Source organism: Ogataea polymorpha (genome assembly GCF_001664045.1).
Source record: "Ogataea polymorpha strain NCYC 495 leu1.1 chromosome Unknown OGAPOscaffold_6, whole genome shotgun sequence".
Lineage (NCBI taxonomy): Eukaryota > Fungi > Ascomycota > Pichiomycetes > Pichiales > Pichiaceae > Ogataea > Ogataea polymorpha.
In genome coordinates this window covers 941,881-960,515 of record NW_017264703.1, presented here as the reverse complement: position 1 = coordinate 960,515, position 18,635 = coordinate 941,881, and the positions used below count along the sequence as shown (strand labels likewise).

At 49.7% G+C, this 18,635-nt stretch overlaps 9 protein-coding genes across 9 annotated transcripts; 3 read left to right on the top strand and 6 right to left on the bottom strand.

Annotated features, from left to right (window-relative positions):
* Positions 1 to 11: 11 nt before the first annotated feature.
* On the bottom strand, positions 12 to 2,477 carry OGAPODRAFT_17302 (uncharacterized protein). Its single transcript, XM_018355028.1, has one exon. The coding sequence runs from the start codon at positions 1,823 to 1,825 to the stop codon at positions 1,028 to 1,030; it is 798 nt and encodes a 265-aa protein (XP_018209567.1). The 5' UTR covers positions 1,826 to 2,477; the 3' UTR covers positions 12 to 1,027.
* Positions 2,478 to 2,534: 57 nt separating this feature from the next.
* OGAPODRAFT_17301 (uncharacterized protein) lies at positions 2,535 to 3,253 on the top strand. Its single transcript, XM_018355027.1, has one exon. The coding sequence runs from the start codon at positions 2,931 to 2,933 to the stop codon at positions 3,090 to 3,092; it is 162 nt and encodes a 53-aa protein (XP_018209566.1). The 5' UTR covers positions 2,535 to 2,930; the 3' UTR covers positions 3,093 to 3,253.
* Positions 3,254 to 3,281: 28 nt separating this feature from the next.
* On the bottom strand, positions 3,282 to 4,617 carry OGAPODRAFT_17300 (uncharacterized protein). Its single transcript, XM_018355026.1, has one exon. It carries the CDS (start codon positions 4,353 to 4,355, stop codon positions 3,297 to 3,299), a length of 1,059 nt encoding a protein of 352 aa, XP_018209565.1. The 5' UTR covers positions 4,356 to 4,617; the 3' UTR covers positions 3,282 to 3,296.
* Positions 4,618 to 5,335: 718 nt separating this feature from the next.
* Positions 5,336 to 8,284, top strand: OGAPODRAFT_95616 (uncharacterized protein; the record flags this gene model as incomplete). Its single annotated transcript, XM_018357776.1, has 1 exon — positions 5,336 to 8,284. The coding sequence occupies one exon, from the start codon at positions 5,336 to 5,338 to the stop codon at positions 8,282 to 8,284; it is 2,949 nt and encodes a 982-aa protein (XP_018209564.1).
* Positions 8,285 to 8,404: 120 nt separating this feature from the next.
* OGAPODRAFT_51677 (uncharacterized protein) lies at positions 8,405 to 10,048 on the bottom strand (the record flags this gene model as incomplete). Its single annotated transcript, XM_018355706.1, has 1 exon — positions 8,405 to 10,048. The coding sequence occupies one exon, from the start codon at positions 10,046 to 10,048 to the stop codon at positions 8,405 to 8,407; it is 1,644 nt and encodes a 547-aa protein (XP_018209563.1).
* A 1,347-nt stretch (positions 10,049 to 11,395) lies between these two features.
* Positions 11,396 to 12,408, bottom strand: OGAPODRAFT_10107 (uncharacterized protein; the record flags this gene model as incomplete). The annotated part of the gene is made up of 4 exons (XM_018353015.1): positions 11,396 to 11,532; positions 11,570 to 11,822; positions 11,927 to 12,181; positions 12,340 to 12,408. The coding sequence occupies 4 exons, from the start codon at positions 12,406 to 12,408 to the stop codon at positions 11,396 to 11,398; spliced, it is 714 nt and encodes a 237-aa protein (XP_018209562.1).
* OGAPODRAFT_17298 (uncharacterized protein) lies at positions 12,120 to 17,483 on the bottom strand. Its single transcript, XM_018355025.1, has 2 exons — positions 14,947 to 17,483; positions 12,120 to 14,897 (listed from the first exon to the last, which is right to left on the bottom strand). The coding sequence occupies exons 1-2, from the start codon at positions 15,068 to 15,070 to the stop codon at positions 12,493 to 12,495; spliced, it is 2,529 nt and encodes an 842-aa protein (XP_018209561.1). The 5' UTR covers positions 15,071 to 17,483; the 3' UTR covers positions 12,120 to 12,492.
* Positions 15,683 to 17,494, bottom strand: OGAPODRAFT_50813 (uncharacterized protein; the record flags this gene model as incomplete). Its single annotated transcript, XM_018355679.1, has 1 exon — positions 15,683 to 17,494. One exon carries the CDS (start codon positions 17,492 to 17,494, stop codon positions 15,683 to 15,685), a length of 1,812 nt encoding a protein of 603 aa, XP_018209560.1.
* Positions 17,495 to 17,741: 247 nt separating this feature from the next.
* On the top strand, positions 17,742 to 18,314 carry OGAPODRAFT_95611 (uncharacterized protein; the record flags this gene model as incomplete). Its single annotated transcript, XM_018357775.1, has 1 exon — positions 17,742 to 18,314. The coding sequence occupies one exon, from the start codon at positions 17,742 to 17,744 to the stop codon at positions 18,237 to 18,239; it is 498 nt and encodes a 165-aa protein (XP_018209559.1). The 3' UTR covers positions 18,240 to 18,314.
* Positions 18,315 to 18,635: the final 321 nt, after the last annotated feature.

Here is an 18,635-nt window from a genome sequence, read left to right as displayed (position 1 = left end):
GTAAGGCACGCATGATAATCCGGGGATATATATTGTCGAGAACAATAAATATGCTGAAAAGCCAGATCAAGACGTAAATTGAATACAATGTTAAAAAAAGCAGGTACTTGGTGGCGCTCAAAGAATTTCCCGTGCCGGAAGTGGCATTTGGCTGGGTGCTGGTAAAAGTGGAAGTTAGTGTTCTGGGAAGTGATTCATATGCAGAGTCGGGGAACCTAAGATTCCACAGTTCAGTCTTCCCGAGCCTTTCATCGCAGGAAGAGCCGGCGTGGGAAGAGTGATCGAAAGTGACCCATAAAAAAATTGCAGCTCGTTCATCTTGATTCCGAAGTTTAGTCGACAAATGCTTAAGGCCACTATCTGGTGAAGTCGGTTGCAGATGGTCCAACTCATGAATTTAAAACCTTACCGGCGCAAGAGTACAAAAGAAACGGCTACTTGTAGAAATAGACACTCGTGGACATTGAGAGCTGCTACCCCGTCAATGAAGAGGCTGTCAATTTCGATACAGACTTTATTCCTGGCTTGAGCTTCCCTCTCGTGGCGTATGGAGGATTTAAGGCCAGGAGAGATGGTGGCTATCGGCCCTTGTAACCGAAAATTTAGCAGAACTGCAGTTGCTGTGGTTTCTTCAATGGGCACCAAATTCTTTGCCTTACGAAGATAGAAAGCGGTCCATGAGACACTGACATCCAACTATAAAAATGTTCATCCTGTTGTTTTGACAGGTGATATAGATTCCGATACAGTTACTCTTCACAAATTTGGTTCCCTCGGCGCTTATATGGACTTGTATCCCATACGCATCAATTGTCGCAAATGATCTTAGTTTCAGAATTAAGTTCATTATTTGCGCCAGGAAGCCAAGGACTTCTTCAAACTGGTTGAAAATAGAATTTTAAGGCTGGATCTCGTGAGCGCAAACAAATTCCCTATCAACAAGTACTCGGAAGCTGTTGACGAAGCCCAAAAAAAGTGTATGGTATCACCAGATTGTGGCTAACACTAAGTGGTTAACACAAAGTAATTACACAAGAGCTTGGTTGTTTTCTATAAGCCCGTCCCAGTTTGTAGACCACGTTAGGTATACTTCGGCTGCAGACAGGAAGAGCTCCCCGAGTAGCAAGCCGGCCCACAAGCCAGGAACTCCAAACTCAAAGTAGAAGCCAAGCAACAACTCCAGAGGAATAGCAATCACATAGTAGGCCGTCAGATTCAACACTGAGCCGATATTTTGGCGGCCTTGGCCTCTCAAAAGGGATGAAAAAATGGCGTTTACTGCGTCCCCGAACTCATTCAAAGCCACACCACGGAGCAGGTTGGAGGTGTATTTAATAACCTCCTCGTCATCTCTAAAAATACGTGGCAGCCATCCTCGAAAGAAGAACATGATACTAAAGTTTATCAGTCCAATGACAGCAGTTGCTGCTGTGGCAACTCTCACTACTGTCACACAGTTATGAGAGCGAGCTCCAATATAATTAGCGAGCCTAACGGAAGAGCAAATGCCAAAGGAAAACGGGAATTGGAAGAGAAACATGGAGATAGTGGTGACCACAGTTTGAGATGCCAGCTCTACACTACCGAATTTGGCAGATAAAAGCGTGATAACTCTGAAGGAAAAACTCTCAGCACAAACCATAACGATTCCTGAAATGCCAATGGAGAACTGGCCCCAATCCTGTAGCAACACTGAAAGACGCAAGTCACTGTTCCAGCATTGATGGTCGTCAAAGTATATGTACGTGACTACCAACACGGAAATGGTCCAGTACGTTAGCACCAACGACAATGCCGGTCCCAAATAAAATCTCTTGAACGCCATATGGAATATCAAACTGAAAGGCAGTGCTCCAGCCAACACCATAGTCGGTGCTCGGAACTTGTTCTGGGATAGCAAGTACCGCTTAGAGCACTCAAACACGATGAGGGCGGAATAGCGAGCACCATGAGCCGCATAATCGGGACACACATATCTGCAAGCTCTGGCGAAAATACCCTAAGCATGGGGCCGGAGTTGACCCATAGTATTGCAATCGGAATGAACATCATATGCAAAATCAGCACGCATCTCTGGTAATAAAGCCCGACTTTGGTATAGCTTTTTGCCCCAAATGCAGTGGAACACAATGTATCTTCTGCGGTACAAAATCCAAAAACGAGTGCTGGCCCTGTAATATAGAATAAGGTGATGGCCATCGATGATGCGGACAACACATCCTTCCCCTGCTTTCCAGCGAAATAAATAGGAATTATTAGTAAAAGCGAACTTTGCAATAGGAACGTTAGGAAAGTGGGCAGTGAATTTCTAACAAGGTCTTCCATCTCTAGCTTGAACGAGGTTCTGGAATACACTGGTTGATCATCCTCCTCTTGAACGGTGTCATATCGTGAGCGAGAGTCAGGATCTATAATCATATTGACTCATACGAATGAAATATCTAGCCAAAAATTTTCATATCCACAGTTTAACTAAGTTAAGGCCAGGAAAAATAGTAAGTTACCCCTTTGTGCTTTGAAAAGAAGGGGAGTTGGTGATTGTAATTTTCGAAATTGATCAACGTGACCCTTAATCGTGTCATTAAAAGCAGATAAAAACACCACTGCTTTTTGGTTGCTAGTAATGACTAGATTGCTGCTCCCAGAACTAGAATCCAAGTCTCCAAATATTTAGTCATTTTATACAGCTTATTTATTTGTGCTGGAATACGGTCATGTCACCGTCTGTCCAGTAAACATCGATAACGAGGTCTGATTCTGCAAATATCATCCGTGGTGTCCTAAATCATCTCAGCTGTGTACACGCCACCGAACACTAGGAGCTCAGTCCCTTGGACCAGATTCTTGCCCCTTCCAAAATGCTGAGCATAGGTAATACCAGAGGGGGTGGTTCTCGAGCCTTCAATGTTGATACTGAAGTTTGAAACAATATGGTAAGTGTCAAGGTCAGCCACCCGGTTGTAGTAGAGATGACGGAGCTCTTATTTAAATTCACCCTTTCTCCAGGAAATTCAATCCCACCCTCTACGGTGAAGCTAGAATCAAAAAGCTTCGGATTGCGTGTCGAGGGACAAGGAGAAACGTCAGATTAGCGTCGGCAACGGCTTCTCCAGTATCACTGAAGCAGTCATGATGAGTGCCATCTGTTTGAATACTCTTGGGCTAATGGCTATACGTTGCACGAATGAAAGATTAATTTCTGGTTTTTACATATCATCGGAACTAAAACAATACAAAGAATCTTACGAATTTAAGCGAATGTTTTTCTTTCAACGGGCTAGAGAAGCTGCTCGTATTTAGAGCGAAATTTCTCTGATTTTGACCTCGGTTTTCGGGCTCTTTTCGGACTTGTCGTAATCTGGAGTGTCCATCTCCTCGGACTCCTCCCAACATATGCCGATGTTTCGGGCTTCCTGCTCCGTGAACGTTCCAAACGGATTGACAGTGTCCAATTCACCAAGTCCGGAAGGTGGCGACAGAAGGTTGAAGCAGTAGTGAAGCAAGAACGAAACAATGAAGCCATAAATGAATGCCAGTTGGTAGAGATGTTTTGCTCCGGAGGGAATCTCTATGCTGGAGTTGCAGGCGTTGACAAAGCCGGGCATCAGCGGTGCAAAACCTATAATCCAAGCTGCAAACGAACGCCAATTGAAGCCCCCGTTGAACCAGTAGATCGATCTGCTGCTTGGCTCAAACATGTCCATCAGCTTAAGCTTTCTTTTTCTAACGACCCAGTAATCACACACCATAATTCCTGTCATTGCCCCCAAAAGCACCGCATACGCAGACATAACGTTAATGAAAACACCAGCAGTCGAGAGAAGCTGCCAAGGCTGGATAAGAATGGAGATACAAAGCCCCACATATGCACCTCTTCTCAAAGTCAAGAACTTGGGGAAGAGGCCAGAAAAGTCCATTCCGGCAGAAAATGCGTTGTCGACTGTGTTGATGGCTAATTGCCCGGCTAGCAATCCAACACCACAGAAAAAGGCGCCAGCTCTGCTCTTGGCATTATAGTCGTCGTCAAGCCATCTAGCTGCCAAAAGCGGAGGGTTCCAGATGCCGCCATCGGTATCTGGATAAAGTTTGGCCGAGGCAGAAGTGGTGAGACAGCCAACGAGCGGGACAACCGAGCCATAGAATAGAATCGAAACAATCTGGCCAATTAGCGGGTCCTTCGGACTTCTTGCAAACCGGTTGTAATCCGGCTGGTTCGTCAGTCCCACGGCAATGGTTCCAATGGTAGTTTTGATTCCTGCCATAATGGCCCAGCCTTTCTCCCACGCTGTGTTTGCCAGAGCCGGCTCAGATAGGAGGGGACCAGCCCCGTGCGCAGCCTTCAGGCAGTACACCATCATGCCAAACAGAGTTGCACCGGTCATCACGTTCAGCGTCGTGAGCAGTCTGGATGATTTTTCAGGAGGAACATAAATCATTCCGCACATGAGGACGCAATAAATGACAAAGCCGACAAACTCTTTAGTCTCCATGTGCGTACTAGCAGGCATGGTGTTTTTCATGTTCTGGTAGCCTGGGGCAAGCGAAGAGAGGATTACCGAGATACAAAGACCTCCCGTCCAGGACTGCGTAGACAGCCAAACGACTCCGAGCATGATTCTCTGCACGATAGCAATATACGAGCCTCTCATGCCCCACACGCAACGACTGAACACGGGATAGCCAATGTGGTATTCCGCTCCGACTTGTCCATTCAAAATAGCCATCAGACATATAATTATTCTTCCGATAACGTTGGCCACCATAGCCATCCAAACAGAATTTCCGATCGAGATCAGCGTCGAGCCAACTTGGTAATTCGAGATACAGAGGTTGTTGATAGCCCAAAATCCCATAAACGTCCACATATCCCAAGTGCGGCGATGTGGAGGCAGTGGAACTATATCATTATTGATCCACGGCGTAGCTGGTGTGTTCCCCAGTTTTGAGCTCTTGAGCTCGAGGGCCTTCCTCAGTCTGACAAAGCTCACCATCACAGTTCAAAATCAAACACTACGGTCAAATCACGGTATGTATATAAAAAGCGCTTTTCTCGATCAGTCTAAGCCCTCCACCAATGTTCGCTCTCCACCAAAACGGGAAATAAATTGGCTTAGTTTCTTATCTCGCAGATCGCGATAAGAAAAATCGTCTGAGAAAAAATGTTTTTTAGATATTCCCGACGATTAGCGCAAGATAAGGAGCTAAAACTTTACGGGGCTTTCAGCAGCGCTGTTTCCGTCGGAATGTGCGACTGTGCGTCTGGGCCAATCCTCAAATACAGCTCTCGAGGATAGTTTGCAAAGAGTAAAAATTTGCTAGTAAACATTAGCTAGCCATGGTGAACCAAAAATTGCTTATAGGAGTTGATGTTGGTGGTACCAACACCGACTCGGTTCTGATAAATCCTCTTGCACTAGACACACCGAACCGTGGAGTGCTCTCGTGGAACAAGTCTGCTACAACGACCGATGTTTCGGACGGAATCCAGAAAGCCATCAGGAGTCTGCTGACGGACTGTCCAGATGTAGCCAAAAACGAAATTGCCTCGGTGACTATTGGAACCACTCACTTCATCAACGCAGTTATTGAACAGGATGCGGCAAAGCTGGAAAAAGTCGCCGTTCTCCGTTTGAGTACCAACTACTCCAAGTATGCTCCTCCATTTTCCGACTTTCCTGGAGGGCTGCGTTCCGTTATGGAAGGATACACGGCCCTTATCAAAGGTGGTCACAGAATTGATGGGACAGAAGTGCAGCCATTAGACGAATCGTCGGTTAGAGAACACGCGCTCAAAATTCGCGATCTGGGGATTAACTCCATCGTGATCAACGGACAATTTGCCCCAATGTATCATGACCACGAGCAAAGAGCAGCCGAGATTGTGCGTTCAGTTCTTCCAAAAGCCAACATTGTTCTTTCTAGTACAATTTCCACAATCGGCTTTATTGAGCGCGAGGATGCCTCCATCATCAATGCCTCGATCATGTCTTTTGCCCGGAAAATCATTCTGTCATTCAAAAACGCCATTCGCAAAATTGGACTGGAGTGTCCGCTTCTTCTCACCCAGAACGACGGAACTGTTGTTTCCACTGCGGAAGCCATGAAAACGCCTGTCAAGACCTTCTCGTCGGGTGCCACCAACTCTATGCGAGGAGCAGCGATTTTGTGTGCCGAGGAAGAGTGGACCAAAGGCCAGTCAATCATCGTGGCGGATATTGGCGGAACTACCACGGATGTTGGTCTGCTACTTCCTTCCGGCTTTCCCCGTCAGTCTTCTGCGTACTCCTTTATTGCTGGCGTGAGAACCAATTTCTCAATGCCGCATGTGGAGTCTATTGGTCTCGGGGGTGGTTCTATAGTCAAGATAGCCAAGGACCTCACCATTGGGCCAGAATCCACAGGTGCAAATCTGCTAACCGAGGGACTGGTTTTTGGAGGCAAAATTACAACTGCGACCGACTTGACTGTTGCTATTGGTCTGGAAGACGAAACTATTGAGGATAAAAGCATATTCCAGGTTGGCGATGGTCAAAAAGTGGTTGGTAGATTTTCTGAAGATGTGAAGCAGGCGTTCAAGCAAGAAGTCAAGGAAATGCTGGAAAATGCCATTGACAGAATGAAGACGTCTCCTGAACCAATACCTGTGCTACTCGTTGGGGGAGGATCGGTGATTGCCCCACAGGAGCTGGACGGTGCAAGCAAGGTATTCAGACCGCCATTTTTTGGAGTGGTCAACGCCATTGGAGCAGCTGTGGGCAAGATCTCGGCCACTGTCCAGGCTATCAAACGGATGGAGCCGTCAGACGATAAGGACGCCTTTCTGGAGCAGCTAAAGCTTCAGGCCGTGGAAAAAGCAGTGGCCAAGGGTGCTATAAGAGAATCTTTGGTCTATGACGACATAGTTGTGAACCCGATTCCTTACGTGCCTAACACAATTGAGTTCATGGTCAAAGTCATTGGTGAAGTCGACTACAAGGCAATGCACTACTCGGTTGCTCCTGACGAAGGAGACAGTGAGATTGAAGAATCTGGAGGTAGTGTTGCAAAACACTCTGAAACCTCTGGAGATTACATTGAGCACCACTTGAAATTCGATGTGAGCGCCTACAGACCATTCATTAACAGTGAGAAAGAGTGGATCTTATCGGAAATTGATTGTGAATTTTTAAGGATCGGTACATATATTTTGGGATGCGGTGGAGGAGGAACTCCATACCACCATTATTTGGCCTTGAGACACATGGTTCGTGCTGGCAAGCCTGTGAAAGTGATCAGGCCACAAGACTTTCCAAAATACCAAAAAGGTGACGGAGCCGTTGTCGCGGTCGGCTACGCTGGATCTCCAACGGTCGGCTTAGAACAATTATCGGGTGACGAGATGGTGCATGGGTACAACCTGGTGAAGAAATATAGCAACATCACGCCCCAGGCGTCGCTCCCATGGGAAATTGGAGGCGGAAATGGTTTGACTGGGCTCAAAATAGCGGCAGATCTGGGTATTCCCTGTGTGGATGCAGATTTTATGGGCAGAGCATATCCGCTGTTGTGGCAGATGATTCCAGTTTGCTATTCAGAGCAGCCATGCTTTCCGCCCTGCGCGCTTGCAGATGGCAATGGAACCACCATGTTGCTGTCTGAGGCTGCCAGCGACGTGACCGTGGAGAAAGTGTTTAGGGCGTCGTTGTCAGAGATTGGAGCACACTGCGGCATGGTTTCTTTCATGACAGCAGAGGATATTTCCCAGAGAAGTATCCACAATACCACATCGCTGGCCTGGAAGATAGGAAGAGCTGTTCACACTGCTCGGCAGAATTCTGAGGTGCAAAACTGCGCCGAGTACATTATTGAGGCTTGTGGTGGTCCCAAGACAGCGAAGAAAATATTCACCGGCAAGATCACTCGAGTGGATAGACGGCTGTTCAAGGGCCATGTTTACGGTGAGATTGACGTCAAGGACGAGTATGGCGACGCTGTGATGACCATTCCGTTCAAGAATGAAAATATCTACTGTGAGCTAAATGAAAATGGCAGCAAGAAAATCACAGCTTCGGTGCCGGATCTGATTTCTGTCAATGACGCAGAAACAGGTGAGGCTCTTGGTACACAGGACTATCGGTACGGGTTACACGTATTTGTACTTGTGATTTCTCCAAGCACGAGATGGACGGACACGGCCGAGGCGCTCAGAACAGGAGGTCCGTCAAGCTTTGGCTACGATTTTGACTACACTCCAGTTGGAACCTATGTAAAGCCGCATAGCGTGATAGAGGAATATATGAGCTAGCTAGCTTATTTTAATTTTTTGAGGGACAGATAAGGAGACATGGTGCAAATAGCGGAATTCGCGTACGCAATTATTAGAGTGATATAAATAGATACACTCGCTCCGACTTTTCTGGCAGCACTAAGCCCAGAGAAAAGTGAGCAGCTTCCAGCCTCTTAGCGGCTCGGATGGAGGCTCAGGCTTGCTGTGGTAGTCATCCATCAATGCTGGAAGACAAATCTCCTCTAGAGGCACCTGTTTGGTTTTTTTCACCAACTTGTATCCGAGATAAAAGATCGCAAACAGAATAGGAGAGCAGTAGGATGAAAACAGTGTGGCTGTGTCCCAGTGGCCGTGGATAAAGGTTGTGAAGCCACCAGTCACGAGCAGAAGGGTGGAGCCGAATAGCGAGATCCACGCACTGGCCTTGGCAATTTTGTTGGTGTACGGAAGGTCGCTGCGGCTGTAGCCCTGGACCTTGAGAGCCTTGTTCATTCTAATATTGTTGATTGAGATGATGATCCACTCCAGAAGCAGGACGGACGACGTAATGTTCTGGAACCAGCTGAACACGTTGGCTGCCGTGGAGTTCAGCGTCATGTACGCCAAGGTCAGGAAGACGAGTCCAATAGCAACCCCCACGTAGGGAACCTTGAGTTTCTTGCTGCTCTTGAGCAGAATTTTAGGGGCCTGGCCTTTGGCAGCCAGCGAAAACAGGATACGCGAGGTCTGTGTGATACCGAGATTTGACTCGGACCACGCAGACGACAATGTCAACGCGTTGACGATATCTGGCAGCACTTTAATACCCGCTTTTTCAAAAGCAATCACGTATGGTGAGTGTGCGGCAGTGCCGTCGCTGGTTGCAATTTTTGGGTCGTCGTATGGAACAATGATACTCAAAATGAACACGGCGATCATGTATAGACCGACAACTCTGTACAGGATTCTCTTTGCGGCTTTTGGGATATTTGTACGAGGGTTTCTGGTCTCTCCGGCCAGCAGAGCAATTCCTTGAACACCTCCATAGGCATACACCACAGACGACAGAGCGGCCCAGAAACCAATGAATTGTCCCAGGTTACCGGTCTTGATGTATGATGCAAAGGGGCCAGGGTCTCTCCAGTAATGGAAGCCAAGTCTTTCCTGGCCCTTGACCCCACCAAGGTCGACCACGAGACCGGCCAGGACAAGAATCAAGATAAGAGCGATTTTCAGCAGAGCAAACACAAACTCGACCTCACCGTAGATTCGGATGGAGAATATGTTGGTGAAGCAGATAGGAATCATGTAGATGGTGATCCAGATTCCTGGTGACAGGTTGCTCCAGTACTGCATGATAAGAGCAGTGGAAACAAGCGCGCCGGGAAGAATGGCGTTCCAGACTTTTAGCCAGCCCAACGCAAATCCAACTGCATCGTCGATGAAGATTTCTGCGTGGCGGATGGTGGATCCGGTCAGCGGAGCCAGTGCGGCCACTTCAGCAAGTGCCATCTGGTTCATACCCACAATCAGGCCCACAATCAGGTATGAAAGGCACATACCGACAGGTCCTGTCTTGGCAAGCGTTCCTCCGCTGCTGAGAAACAACCCTGTACCAAAGACTCCGACCAGGGTGATCATACCGATGTGTCTCTCCTTCAAAGCTCTGTGCAGATGAGTGTCGTCCTCTGCGAAGATCTCGATGCCTGCTGCCACTTCGGCATCGTGGATGCTGATTGTCTCTAGAACAGCAGTTGTTTTTTTGTCGATGGTGTCGACTTCTTTGGGGTTTTCTGGGTGCATAGTTTGGTAGAGCAGATGGGAGGCATCTGGCTGCTTTAAATGTGCTGCTACCGCGGATCCTTTGGCTCCGTATTGCGGATACTCGCTGGCTGCTATGCAACATGTCAAAATATGATGCAAGCACTGCTGACGCCATCTGTTTTGAGTACTCCGAATAAGCGGCTCTTGCGTCATATGCGTCGAATCTGGTAGCCAGCTAATCAAGTAGCTGGCTTTGATGCCATTGCTTATCTTTTGACGTCGGAAATAATTTTCTGTGCGGCACTCTGGATGCACGTCTAACAGCCAAGATAAGAGAATGCTTGGTGGAAATACTATTTGTTCCGCGCAACTACTGGTCCACATGTTTTGCAGGGAACTCTGTCTTATCTTGTCGAGTTAGTCCGCCACCATGCTTGGCATCCCTGCCATGAACAGGCGAGGTAGGGCTTAGTCGCCGCTTTCAAAATAGTGCATCCTTATCACGACCTGTTTTGTCCAAGTTCTGCAGTGTTCGCCACAGCCAGTTTTTTGACGGGTCAGTATGCGTACTGCTGACGAATCTGTTCGCAAACAAAGACAATCCACTCAGGACAATTTTCCAGTGCACAGCACCGTTTACATGTCCTATCACAACAAGAAGCAGGAAAGACGGTAGTCGGTCGCTCCAAGAGGCGTTTCGCGAAACTGCTGAAAAATGTCTGCCATGCCGCACTCCTAAAAGCTTGCTTTTCCCCCGGCTTTTATGATTACAGCCGGAGCTTAGAGATTCTCCAAAATAGGAAGTTAAGACAGACAACGAATTCACTAGGTTTTATTGGTGACGTGCTGCAGCTTCTCTTTGCCTTGGTTCTCTCTCTTTGTCTCATTCGCCTATAGGCCGTCGACTCATCAAAACTACTGAAGATCGGCATTTCTCGTACGCCCCAGACTAAGGTTTGCTTGGCAGTTTGAGCGCACTTATTTTTCTCACATTCCGCATCACGCCTAAGATGGAACTTTCTGGATACCTTGTATATAAGTATGCTATCTTCTATTGTTGATGGTGCGTGGGTATTTGTCCGCCCTTGTGCGTCTCTGGCTATGTCTTGATAGTTCATCCGAGAAAGGCACGTCAAAAACCGGCGTTTTTTCGACTGCTACCAAAAACATGCTCCATGCCTGCCTCAGTGGTCTCCTTTGCACAGCAACCACCTCTGTAGTGGACTTTTCGACCCTTCCCTTTCCCCGTTTGCAGGCTATTTTGCGCAAACCCAATTTCGCCGAATCTCAGTCTTGTCAGCCTGACGCATCTGGCACTCGCTAGCTGCAGCTATATTTTTTCAAGGCTCAACGGCTACCAAGATTACGTCGCAAACAACTGTGGAATCACTCAAGACAAGTTTTGTCCAGCTTGGCGTTTTCGTCAGCCATTTTGGCAATGGTCAAGTCAGACGCCGGAACGGTGTCACCGCCAAACAGAACACCCCTGCTGACAATTTCTGCACCCCTGGTATCTGGGCCAACTGATGCCGCAGTTTTCGTGCCGAACAATCGACCCACGGCCCAGTCCAATGTTTTCGACATGTGCCATCAAAAAGCTAATTCTCACGCCGCCCACGTCGGTAGTGGTTCCCCCAACATCGCACACCATCACGTTTCTGCCTTTGACGGCAGGATCATGCGAGCACAGAACGGCAGCTCCCCGCATCCAGTTGGTGGCTCCCGACGAAAACGTTCTCACAAGCGTTTCCAGCGCCTCCTGCACGGAAAGCACGGTGCCGTCGTTCTTGGACAGCAGAATTGAGCAGTCGATCTGGCTGCGTCGATAAAGGACGAGTTGATTTGTCGGCCGAACCGTTTGATCGCAGCGATCTCGCCCTAGAGGATGCCGATGCTGGATATTCGGTGCAACAGCACCACTTCACGGCCAGCAATCTCCTCGCGCACAATCCGGGCCGTAGCCACCACGACGACGGTGCGCAGCCCCAGTTGTCTACTTTGGTGGCAGTGCTGCCTGATTTCAGACTCGTTTAGCGGCCTAATTTCGGTGCCATCCACCTGCACACCGCGTTCGAGCACGGCCCAGTAGCCGTTGATGATTGCCGCAAGGTCGTCGGAAAACTCGCCGAACGGTGGCGAGCTCCTGCCGTCCGCCACTTTCTCCAGCCGGATCTAGTCGTGCTCAACGACAGCATTGTGCGTGGTGCCGATTGTGACAGTGGAGATCTGGTTTCCTGAGAAAAGGCTATCTGGCGCCTCCAGAACGGCCCTGATGGACTTCTCGATCCCGTCAGACACGTCCGGTGTGGTTGCTGACTTGTGCCCCCGACGTCCATGCCAATGATGAGATTTTTGGCATGGATAGCTGTCTCAGCGTACTTGTTGAAAAAGCTGCACATGTATTAGATACCTATACAGAAAATGCGGCGATACCGCACGAAAGAAATGAAAACTATTCCAAGATCTGAGATCTTATCTTCTGTCTAGATAGACAACGTTCCTGTCAGCTGGATGTCCAGAACGCTCTTGCCGACGTATATCGGGTAGTCTCCCTTTTGCAGAGCCCAATTCTGGTTCTCGACGTCCCACGTGCTCAGGTCACGCCGGGTCAGGTCGAAAACAAACGTCTTGGTCTCGCCAGGGCCGATGGAGATCTTGTCGAAGCCCCGCAGAACACGGCCTGGCCCGTTAGGAATCTCCACGTACAGCTGGGCAACCTCGGCGGCAGTGACGTTGCCCGAGTTCGTGACGTCACACGTGACCGTGGCAACCACCTCCCACAGGGTAGGGTTACCACCCTGGACAACAGTCGTCTCTGGAGGGAACTGGGAGGTGTCTGCATTCTGCTTAGTGATGGAGATGTTGGCATAGTCAAACGTCGTGTAGGTGAGACCGTAGCCGAACTCGTAGCGAGGGGTGATGTTGTACTTGAGGAAGTGCTTGTAGTCGATGTACAGGCCCTCGGTGAAGTTGTCCTGAGGGTAGTACATGTCGACGGTGCCTTCTGGGACAATAGGATCCAACAGAATGCCGTAGTCAGATTCGTTTTTGGCCACGGTGTATGGCAGTCTTCCGGATGGAGACTGGTTGCCGTATAGCACGTCGATCAGACCCTGGCCGGAGTCCTGGCCCGGCAAGTGAGCAAACACCAGGGCAGTCACGTTCTCGTGGTCGATCCAGCTGTCCACAATGCGGACACCAGCGTTGTGGACCACGACGATGGTGTTGCTGCATTTGGAAGCGACGTTCTTGACCAGCTCGTCGGAGTAGTCGTCGCGCAGCGTCGGTCTATCCCAGCCCTCGGACGAGGCGTCGTTGATGAACACAATGCATGCGTCGTTGCCGCCGTTGACCTTTGGATCCTGGTCAATGAAGTTCCAGCTGAGCCATGTGCCGTCCAGCTTGGCCTGGCGCATGAAAGCGTCGTACGGAGCATCGATGTAGGAAGGCGTGTTGGAACCAGAACCAGAGCCCACAATGTACGTGCCGTTCAGCGCAACGTCTGGGCCACTTTGGGTAGGGTCGTAAGACGACAGGAACAGTCTCCAGAGGTCTGCAAGGTCGATGTCGGTGCCGTTTGAGTAGGTGAGCGTGTTGGTGAGACCGAAATTCCAGAGCTCGAAACTTGTGCCCATCAGGAAGTTTCTGGCGGCGACCGTGGCGTCGTAGCCGTACAGACCAAGAGCCTTTGGCTTTTTGAGCGGCAGAGCATTGTTCTTGTTCTTGAGTAGAACATGGCCCTCGACGGCTCCTTGCAGAATTGTGTCCGCAGAGGCCGGGTCACGTGCATCGACCAGGTCGTGTGGCTGAGTCAGGTCGTACGGCAGACCAAAACCTGGGTCGTCGATCTCGGCGAGTTTGTACCATGCGGCAACGATACGGGTGACCATGTCGTCGAGTCTGCTCTGTGCCATAGTGCCGTTGTTGATGGCCTCGACCAGTGTGCCGTTTTCCCAATAAACAGAGTCGGGCATGGCAAGGTCGAGACCAGACTCGGCACTGGCAACGCCGGTGTGCTGGGCGAGACCAGACTCGGCACTGGCAACGCCGGTGTGCTGGGCGTCCCAGTCAGACACCACAAAGCCCTGGAAAGCAAGCTCCTCCTTGAGCAGGCCGTTCATCACCTTGCTATTTTCACAAGCATAGGAGTTATTTATTCTGTTGTAGCTGCACATGACGGAACCGGCGCCAGCCTTAATGGCATCCTGGAACGGCCACATGTACAGCTCGTGCATGGTTTTGTCGTCGACATTGGACGAGATCGAGTGGTTATGGGTACCTTTGACCAGTCCGAACTGTGGGTTTCTGCTGGCTTCTTGCTCATATGCAACCAAGTGCTTGACGCACGCAATAACCGATTCCTGCAAGCCGCGGATGGTCTCGCCCGTCAAGGCACCCGACAAGTAAGGGTCGTTCGAGAAACCTTCCCAGTTACGACCGCCCCTGGCGATCTTGCCGACTGGCCCAGTCACAGGGCCCAGCGCGACGTTGACGCCCTTGTTGCGGAATTCTCCACCCATGTGGAGCGACCTTTCGTAGGCCAGTCCCTTGTTCCAAGACGCCCCCACATGCAGACCTGCCGGGTAGGAGTTGACCATGTCTGTGCCACGGACACCGTTTCCTGCGTCCTGCAGACAAAGGCCGGGGAAATTGAGCCGCGGAACACTGCCCGACATACCAGAGCACCCAGTGGTGGTCACTGCGTAGCCGTAAGTGACGTTGTTTTTCTCCTCGTTGGTCATCTGGTCGACGAGCGCCTTGGCCTTGTTAAGCGCTTCGCCCCAGTCGTCGATGCCAGAAATCTGGGGACTAGGGTAGACAGGTTCGGAGCGGCCATACGACCAGTAGTGCTCGAGCTCCTCGTAATCAATGTCCTCTCTTTTTATGACTGCAGCACCATTGGAAGTGGCGAGCAGCGCAGCAAAAAAAGCTAAGACTAGAAAGTTCTTCATGGTGCAATGGAAAATGGGGAGGCAGGCGCCAGTCTTTATAGCGTTTTCGGGAATGGGATAGTGACCTCATATTTGCAAGTTGCCCGATCGGATTAATATTGAGAGACATGCAGGTTGTAGATTATTTTGCTGCAACGTCAGCATTAGCAACAGGACTAAATTGGACGCTAAGGTGGTTGGAATACATAAGCGGTAAATTTTGGTTTGAGAGCCCAATTGAGTGCGAGAGCTTGTCATGAGCGGTAACCTTGTCATTCTAGTTGATCGTGATCCATATAGTTAATGTTCAGCGCTTATTTAACTCCTGTTCTGCTCTCCCCGCTCCGGTCACTAACGTTATTGTCCCACTATAGCAGAATTCTCGTGGAAAAACTTTTCTTGACAATAGGATATGCAAGATTTTTTGTGGGGTACCCTGTATATGCAAAAATTGTCCCAAGGTGATCGCTATTGTTTTGTGGACGTCCGGGGAAATTCGCCGCCGGCATTTTTGTAGACCATTATTGTTCCGTCTGCAGGTGTCGAGAACGGTCCAGGCCAAACAAGCCAGCCTGGGAATTGCTGCTTCCGAAAACGGGGATCTTTAGATCTTTCGACGAATCGGAGAAATGCAGCAATGCTAGTTTTGCCCATTACACTGCAGCGTCCCTGTTCAAAGCCGCCACGAACGGCACAAGACACTACAAATTGGGTAACGGGGTTTTTTTTCATTACAACCACATCAATGGCTGAGCCCCTCGCCGAGGGCAGCGATAATTTCGTACACACCGTATGCTCCAGGGTCTGGCGGGAAATCTGTCTCGTTGTCCTCGATCCCCACGTAACTGGCCCTTCCCAGCTTGGGCCTCATTTTCCGGGTTGCCTCTGCAGCTGTGTGCGCCTTTTTAATGGCCTGACCCAAGTTTTTCGACTGCGAAAACTCACGACAGAACGGAATCAACACATCCATCACTGTTCTGTCACCCTCGCGCGCTTTTGTGAAATTGCACAGGTTCTCAATTGCATAGTCCATGGCGTCGGCAAACGCCAGTGGCAGCGGTGTCTCGTTGCTCTCCAGCAACAACTCCAGCTTGTTGGTCAAGCCTTGCAGGAAAATGTACAAAATGGCCCCCAACGTGCCGCCCATCGAGTCTTTGACGACTTTGAGCAAGGACTCAAGAGTTTGCAGCAACGATCCACTTGCCGTAAACCGGTCTTTTTCCAGACGGTGTAGTACTGCCTCAGCTCCAATCTTGAGGCCTTCTCCACAGTCGCCATCCCCCATCTTGGTGTCCCAGATAGTCAGTTCGGGCTCTCTAGCAATGACATTGCGAACAGCTGTTCGAATCACTGATTCCAGTGTGTCCGGATTGACATTGATGTCTCCTTTAGTTGGCGACTTTTCTGCTGCGAGGTCCTCGTCGTAGTGCTTGAAGTCGTCAATCACACGACTCTGGACGTCAATTGGCTCCAATGAGGTGTAGTAATTTGCCGGCCAGTTTGACGCCCGCACAGGCTTGTCGAGATACTCAAATAGCTTCTCAACAGGGAACTCTGCGGTAGCCGCCTTGGTCACGTTGAACAGTGTCAGTGTAAATATCTGCGCGTTGAAACTGGTCACAAAGTGGCCGTGGTAAACCCTGGTGATGTCCAGGCCGTAGTCGCGCTTCAGCTGGTGCACTGTTTCGGTCAAAATGGCCAACAGCTCGAAATGCGACACCCCACCCAAGTTGTTGAGCTGCAAAACGATCTTGTCGCCCTTTTCGTACAGGAAATACCCTCTTTCCGGGTCTGTCATGTCTAGGATGTACTTGAGCAGGATCTGGACAAGCTCCTCGTTTGCAGGAACATAATCGAGCCGCTTCACGCCGGGCTCATTGTGCACGCCGAGCCCAAGCTCGAGCTCGTTCTGTCTCAGCTGACCCCAGTCGGTGGTTGCATCGTGCGTGGGGATGTGCACGTGATCGAGCCCGGCGTTGACTGAAGCAATGTTGGCGTTGACAGACACACCCAGCTTGTACACGGTGTCGATGTCATGGAACTCATCGGCACACGCACCAAGCACCTTGGCCATGATGGTGATCCCGCTGAGCGTTCTGCGGCCAACGCGGTCGCTCTTGGATCGTGGGACTGCCACGTCGTCTGTCGTGCGCAAAATGCGAATTTTGTCCTCGCCGTACTTGTTGACAAGTTCTTGCGCAGCCATGCCAAAGTACAGGTTATCCCCCGTGTAGTTGGTGATGAGAAAGATGGTGCCCGCCTCAGAATGGACAACTTTCTCTGCTGCCTGGATGTTTTTGTAGTTTGGAGACGCGAAGATCTCTCCTTGCACGGATGCAGTGAGCATGCCGTCGGCGACAAAACCATACCAGCCAGGTTCATGGCCAGACCCTCCACCAGAGATTAATGCTACTTTTCTGGGGTCAAAGTTGTTGTTAAATAAGACACGCTCTTTGGATAGAAGAGACAAGTTTGGGTTTTCGTAAATTGCTCCCTTGAGAGCAAAATTGACCGTAGAAAATGGGTCTTCTGGCAGGAAGTGCTTGCTGGACATTGCTAGCAGCAAACAACTGTGTAGAGAACGTATTTATAGTTCCCCACATAGGTCAGCGTGTCTTGTTCGCTGAGGACCATCTCGAAACTGAGAACGCGCTCCTAAATGTCCAAAAGAGGAAATTTTGGCGGCCAATTTCCAGGCGGAATTCCAACGACGGCACCAATTAGCAAGACGGGTGCTTTGCCCTATTGAGAACCAGAGCTCAAGGTATATATAGCTTCTAGTGTGGGGCTGACCCATCAAAATGACCAACAAAAAATTCAGAGTTATTGTGGGAAGCGATACTGCCGGCTACGAGTATAAGGAAGCCATCAAAAAGGACCTCGAAAACAATCCTTTGATTGAATCTGTCACCGACGTTGGCGTCTTTGGCACAGATAAAGAGGTTGCGTATCCCTTGGTAGCCATCGAGTGCGCTGAGAGAATTGCTCGGGGGGAAGCTGACAGAGGAGTTTTGATCTGTGGCACCGGACTAGGCGTTGCTCTGAGTGCCAACAAAGTGGCAGGGATTCGCGCAGTCACAGCACACGACTCGTTCAGCGTGGAACGGTCAATTCTGTCCAACAACTGCCAAATCCTGTGCATGGGACAGCGGGTTATTGGCCTTCAGCTGGCCAGAAGACTAGCTAAGGAGTGGTTCACGTACACGTTTGACGAGACCAGTGCGTCTGCGCAGAAGGTTGCCACGCTACTCGAGTATGAACAGAAACACCTAAATAAGCCTATATCTGACCAGATCTGAGGGGAAGTAACGCTTAGATCTGGTCATCAATAGTTGGTATCGATTGCCGCAAGGATCAAAATATGATTGACTAGTGTAACCTGACTCGGTAGAGAGCGGCAGAGGAGCGTTTGGCAAAGACGGCCGCATACTTGCCTTATTGTTGGTAGCAGAGCCATCCCACATTTTTCTGTGGAGCGTAGGTTTTCTATCCCAACACGGTAACCTAGGCGTACATGAAACAAAAGCCGCCATCAAATTTTGTGGGGTAAAAATAGTCCGGGGGTAAGCAAAAAATGTATGCAGGAGGGCTAATTACAATAAAGAAAAAAACAATGCATCTGCACATTGACGTAATTTGCTTCTCCCGTGTCTCTATAAATACCGGCAACAATCCCCTGTAGCTGTATCATAAAC

Bases quoted from the DNA above. Each gene is read 5' to 3' on its own strand.
- OGAPODRAFT_17298 (XM_018355025.1), bottom strand. From the start codon at position 15,070: ATGTCTCTCAATATTAATCCGATCGGGCAACTTGCAAATATGAGGTCA. The intron at 14,898-14,946 runs GTCTTAGCTTTT...ATGGTGCTGCAG, and splicing joins GCACCATGAAGAACTTTCTA to TCATAAAAAGAGAGGACATT.
- OGAPODRAFT_17300 (XM_018355026.1), bottom strand. From the start codon at position 4,355: ATGGTGTACTGCCTGAAGGCTGCGCACGGGGCTGGTCCCCTCCTATCT.
- OGAPODRAFT_17301 (XM_018355027.1), top strand. From the start codon at position 2,931: ATGGTAAGTGTCAAGGTCAGCCACCCGGTTGTAGTAGAGATGACGGAG.
- OGAPODRAFT_17302 (XM_018355028.1), bottom strand. From the start codon at position 1,825: ATGGCGTTCAAGAGATTTTATTTGGGACCGGCATTGTCGTTGGTGCTA.